Source organism: Elephas maximus, chromosome 26 (genome assembly GCF_024166365.1).
Source record: "Elephas maximus indicus isolate mEleMax1 chromosome 26, mEleMax1 primary haplotype, whole genome shotgun sequence".
Lineage (NCBI taxonomy): Eukaryota > Metazoa > Chordata > Mammalia > Proboscidea > Elephantidae > Elephas > Elephas maximus.
Genome location: NC_064844.1, coordinates 36,267,460 through 36,273,459, shown reverse-complemented (window position 1 = coordinate 36,273,459; position 6,000 = coordinate 36,267,460). Strand labels below are relative to the sequence as shown.

The 6,000-nt window shown below is 41.4% G+C and overlaps 1 protein-coding gene across 1 annotated transcript in view; it reads right to left on the bottom strand.

Annotated features, from left to right (window-relative positions):
• Positions 1-223: 223 nt before the first annotated feature.
• SRD5A2 (steroid 5 alpha-reductase 2) overlaps positions 224-6,000 on the bottom strand; it is a 66,564-nt gene continuing 60,787 nt past the window's right edge. Inside the window, exons 4-5 of the mRNA XM_049870465.1 lie at positions 4,106-4,256; positions 224-290 (exon numbers count right to left, since the gene is read on the bottom strand). Of these exons, the coding sequence (XP_049726422.1) occupies positions 224-290; positions 4,106-4,256 (218 nt within the window). The remainder of the gene's footprint in view (positions 291-4,105; positions 4,257-6,000) is intronic.

Sequence of the window (6,000 nt, the reverse complement as noted above, 5' to 3'; positions counted from 1 at the left end):
GCAAATGTGTACAGTGGAAAAGGGCCTTGCTGAAGCTTCAATAGGAGATGAGGCTAGAACCCTGGGAGGGTGGGACTCACCACTCAGAATGCCCAGGCCAGCTGTCAGGACACCAGCATGCCAACTATGACATACACAGTGGGACTTTAAAAGTCATGGGTTTAGCAGCTTGATGGTTTTCACCAGTTTTGAGGGAGTTTTGTTCCTTTTTTATTCAGTTTCTTTAAAAGATGAATGGGATTAGGGCTTTACGAGATTTGGGGTAGTCCTCAAACATCTTGAGGTAGAACCTAAAAGACAGGAAAGAAATGATTACAGATGCAGTCAAGGAGTGGTCAAGAGTGGAGTTTTGATACGTCTGAAATCCTTTTTACAAGCAACCTACAGTTACTCAGGTCATGATGGTCATTTGCCCATCTTTCTCCCTCCTACAATCTATATCATAATTTTTTAAGCTTCTTAGTTCTGTGGTGAATGCATAGGGAATAAAATGTGGTAGCCAAAAAGAATCTCCCATTTGTATTGAGCTGAGAAATACAGGAACCCAGAGGCCCCAAAGATCATAGGCAAAGTTAACCCTAGGTAGCTGGCAGTTTTCCAGGAAAACATCCCTTCATGATCCCTGGGCATGCCAAGAAAATGTTACCTTGTAAAAAGGCTTTCTCTTTGAGTTACCTTAGTCCTCTTCCCTAACTGAAGCTAGTAGCCCTCAAGTTATAGTCAAGATGATGAAGTACCCTAGTCTGAATTGGGGGACACATAATATACTACAAGTGGTGCCTGGTTTGGGATAGCATGATCTGAAAGGACTGGTGAGTTGCCTTTGCTCATGCAGCCTTCATTCCTGTGAGTACCTGGCCATGCTCTCTCCTCCCCCACTTCCTCTCTGCCTCTGGTGGGCAACAGATCTTGGCTAAGGCAGTGAGAACCATTACCCTTACTCTCTTATACTCTAGAGGTCCTTTTCTGCCTGTTTCCACCCTGTCTAGGGAACAGGCAAGAGTCAGCCATGAGGAGAGTTATTGTTTCATTCATTTCTGACAGGTCTGTGTTTCTGGGTAAAATCCACTCCAAGGAAAAAAGCCTATTCTTAGTTTAACCTTGAAAGCTACAAAATTAGCCATTAGCCAGACTAAAACACCCAGATAAGAGGCAAGAGTTTCTCCAGGCTCTAGTTCCAAGTCTGTTCCCTTTTGGGTATTCCCTCCTGCTCTGTCCCCAGTAATCACAGGCTTCCTCTTTTCTACAGTCACAAAAAGCTCTTTTAGGGAAAGGATCTGAAATGCACCCTCAGATTAAAAGCCTGATTGAAAAAAAATCAGTACGTGGCCTTTCCCCTCCAGGAATACTTCCAGTACACTCTTTTTTCCCCAGCCACCCCTAGATGGAACAGTTAGGAGGCAGGTGGGGTTAGACCATCAGAGGAAAGGTTCTGCAACCCTGTAATACCAACATTTCCCAGCAGATGGGACAGTCCTGAAATCACACCACGCAAGCAACTAACTGCTTACCTTACCTTCCCAGAAAGCCAGCTTGGCTATGATTTATTGAGGGGGTAAACCAAAAATACCATGGAGTGGATTCCAACTCATAGCGACCCTATAGGTCAGAGTAGAACTTCCCCATAGGGTTTCTAAGGAGGGCTGGTGGATTTGAACTACTGACCTTTTGGTTAGCAGCCGAACTCTTAACCACTACACTGCCAGGGCTCTGTTGCGGGGGGTAGGGAAGGAGAATATCAAAAGAAGCTCGTATTACACAGTTTCCAGGGAAAATAATCCTGGAGTTTCTAGGGCCCTGTGATTACCTGAACTGTTAGCATCGAACCTAGAGTTAAAAATAGTATTTGTTGTTGTTAGATGTCCTCAAGTCTGTTCCAACTCATAGCGACCCTATGCACAACAGAATGAAACACTTCCCAGTCCTGCACCATTCTCACAATCAGTTATGCTTAGAGCCCATTGCTGGAGCCACTGTGTCAATCCATCTCATTGAAGGGCTTACTCTTTTTCACTGACCCTCTACTTTACCAAGCATGATGAATGTCCTTCTCCAGGGACTGGTCCCTCCTGATAATATGTCCAAAGTATGCGATACGAAGTCTTTCCATTCTTGCTTGTAATGAGCATTTTGGCTGTACTTCTTCCAAAGAGTTAAATATAGCAGCCAAAAATCTCAACCACATTAGGCACAGGGCTAGTGCTTTGATTCAGTGATTCTCAATCCTGGCCATGCCTCAGAATGGTCCTTGAAGGTTGTCATGGATTGAACTGCGTCCCCCCAAAATATCTGTCCACTTGATTAGGTCATGATTCCCAGTATTGTATGATTGTCTAACATTTTATCATCAGAAGTGATTTCCCTATGTGTTTTAAATCCTATCACTACGATGTAATAAGATGGATTAGCCGCAGTTATATTGATGAGATCTACAAGATTAGATAGTGTCTTAAGCCAATCTATTCTGAGATATAAAAGAGAGAAGCAACCAAAGAGACATGTGGACCTCATACGACCAAGAAAGCAGTGCTGGAAGTAGAGTGTGTCCTTTGAACCTGAGGTTCCTGTGCTGACATGCTCCCAGACCAAGGGAAGACTAACGACAAGGACTCTCCTCCACAGCTGACAAAGACAGAAAGTCTTTCCCTGGAGCTGGCTCCCTGAATTTGGAATTACAGCCTACTAGAGTGTGAGAGAATAAATTTTTCTTTGTTAAAGCCATCCGGCCTGAGAAGCTGGACTATATAAAGAAGAACAGGGCATCAGATTGAAGGAAGACTCATTAACAATCTGCATTATGCAAATAACACAACCTTGCTTGCTGAAAGCAAAGAGGACTTGAAGCACTTACTGATGAAGATCAAAGACTACAGCCTTCAGTATGGATTACACCTCAACATAAAGAAAACAAAAATCCTCACAACTGGACCATTAAGCCACATCATGATAAATGGAGAAAAGATTGAAGTTGTCAAGGATTTCATTTTACTTGGATCCACAATCAACACCCATGGAAACAGTAGTTAAGAAATCAAAAGACACAACACATTGGGCAAATCTGCTGCAAAGGACCTCTTTAAAGTATTGAAAAGCAAAGATGTCACCTTGAAGACTAAGGTGTGCCTGACCCAAGCCATAGTATTTTCAATCGCATCATTTACATGGGAAAGCTGGACAATGAATAGTGAAGACCAAAGAAGAATTGCCGCCTTTGAATTGTGGTGTTGGTGAGGAATATTGAATGGACTGCCAAAAAAAAAAACAAACAAATCTGTCCTGGAAGAAGGACAACCAGGATGCTCCTTAGAAGCTAGGATGGCGAGACTGTGTCTTACATACTGTGGAAGGACATCATGCTTGGTAAAGTACAGGGTCAGTAGAAAAGAGGAAGACCCTCAACGAGATGGACTGACATGGTGGCTGCAACAATGGGCTTAGGCATAATAAGGATTGTAAAGATGGCACAGGACCAGGCAGCGTTTCGTTCTGTGGTGCATAGGGTCACTATGAGTCAGAACTGACTCAACGGCACCTAATGACAACAGCAACACTTGTGGTATTTCTGCTATAGCAGCACTAAATGACTAAGACAGAGGTTTACTATGTGCTGGCCATGGTCCCCAAAATGGAACACACTGTTAGAAATGTGGCAGAGGGGAATTGGATTGAAGCATGGAACCAAAAGTTATTTCTTTTACTTCTTTACTCTTCCATGTAGCCTACTGCAAACCCATAACCATCTCTAGGTAAGCCTGTAAGGAGGCCACAAAGCCTGGGTCAACTAACTGCATGTGGATACAAGGCCGCAAGACCTTCTTGCCGGAAAGCCTTCTTCAACAGGTGGGCACAGTACCTCCCAGTAGCCAACTTGGGGGCCTCTGTGTACATGGGTTTATTTTTTCTCTTAGAAAAAACATTTGTTACTACTACTATCACCCAGCTAAATCCCGACTTCAGTGAAAGACTAAGGAGTCAGAATCTACGAATTCAAATTATTGTATCAACCTTACATTATAAAAATAAATATCTTAAATTTCTAAATCTGACTCCATGTGTTTGGAGAAAAAATCTATGTAGATGTCTCCACCTTGATTGAAAAGCTTACCTGTGGTGGTGAAAAGCTCGTAGCCCAAGGAAGCAGAATGAGAAAAATGCAAATGCAAGTCCTGGGAGGGACCAAGTAGCCAGGGCATAGCCAAACCATTCAGTAATCTCACCCAGGAAATTGGCTCCAGAGACATATGTAAACAATCCACCTGCGGGCAGAAGAGTGAAAAAGTCAACCATCAGAACTGAATCATTTCATCTTTAGACCTTTCTGCTTTGTTCCAAGACACATAAGGGCAGCTAGAACAAACATGGCACTGGATTCCCTTCACAGTCATGTGAGTTTCGTGGAATCCTCCTTCGAGGAAGAGAACAAAGCAACAGCAGTCTGTTGACTTTGGAACATTCCGGAATAGTGAAGACTGGTCCCAACTGCCTGATGAGCTCCAAAAACTGTTGGGCACTAACTTTGGGCAGTACAACGAAGAGGTACGGGACATCTGGCTTTTGTTTCATTCTATTAAGGAATGTTTCCAGACTACCACTTACCTTCCCACTCCTTTTCCCTGGACACCCACACTGCTGATCATCAAATTCCATTTTCACAATTTCACACAAAGTTTAACAACACATTAAATGAAAATAATAAAAATCTGAACTGATGCAAGAAGTAATTAGATTCTTGGCATTTACTCTCTCAGGTGTGCAAAGCAGTGTACCCCGTTCAAGTTTAAAGTGGGAAGTAGGAGCTGTAGCCTGCAGGAGGCTAATGAGGTCTGTTCCTATTGATTTTTTAATGTTTCTTATTCCATCCAACCAAATTAACTGAGTTTGAGAAAGGCTGCAGGTATTTCTGCTCTTAAAACTGGAGCTAGAAAGTCAACACATCTCTAATGATCTTAAATTTGTCCATGTTCAAGTTTTCTGCCCCCCACTAAACTGGGAAAGTTTCACCAAAAACAATTTTTTTCTCTCCATAGTTATAGAAAATAATATTTTGTTTTTAAATCATTTTGTATCATACCTCAATACTTCGAAACTGACCTTGACAATTTAGCTTTTAAGAAATTTCACTGCCCATGTTTATTTATCTATTTATTAAGTGAAGATTTAAAAAATTGAAGTCCCTTGAAGTTGTCTTCTTTAAGACTGACACTGCAATAATTGTTCCTCACCTGTGACAGCCCAGAACCTGGGCGAACCACAGGCCCATTGCAAAAGGTCTATGAATATAGTAAAAAAAAACAAAAACAAAAAAAAACCATTGCTGCCGAGTAGAATTCAACTCATAGTGACCCTACAGAACACAGTAGAAATGCCCCACAGGGTTTTCAAGCCTGTAAATCTTTATGGAAGCAGACTGCCACATTTTTCTCCTGCAGAGCAACTGGTGGGTTTGAACTGCTGACATTTAGGTTAGCAGCCAAGTGCTTAACCACTGCTTGATGTAGATACTGTTACGAGGTTAATTACATATGTATTCATTTATGTATGCTACTACATTCATAATAGCTTTGTCATTATTTTCTTAATCAATAGATGCATAACATCATGTCATAATTCAGGTGTTTTTTTGTTTTTTTAAATGAAATAAAGCGTTTTAAGACTCAAAAAAGATGAAAGTACCTGACCTACACAAATACCAACCTGAATATATGGAAGACTTACTTGGGCTGACTCATTCCCACTTGTTTACATTTGTCAACCTCACACCCTGGTTCTTGGGAATAGTTAGAATTTCAAACATTCTACCTTTATCTCTAAAAATGCATTTATATTTGTAAGACCTCAAATCCTAATTTTTAATTAAGTAAATGTGGTTCTCCACACATTTAACAGTATGCAAGTGTCAGGATATACACAAATACTACCCTTTACTACTCTCAAGTCTAGATCGATTAGAGGGTATAAGTTTGTTGGTCATACATGATAAAACTTTATTTGCTAATCTAC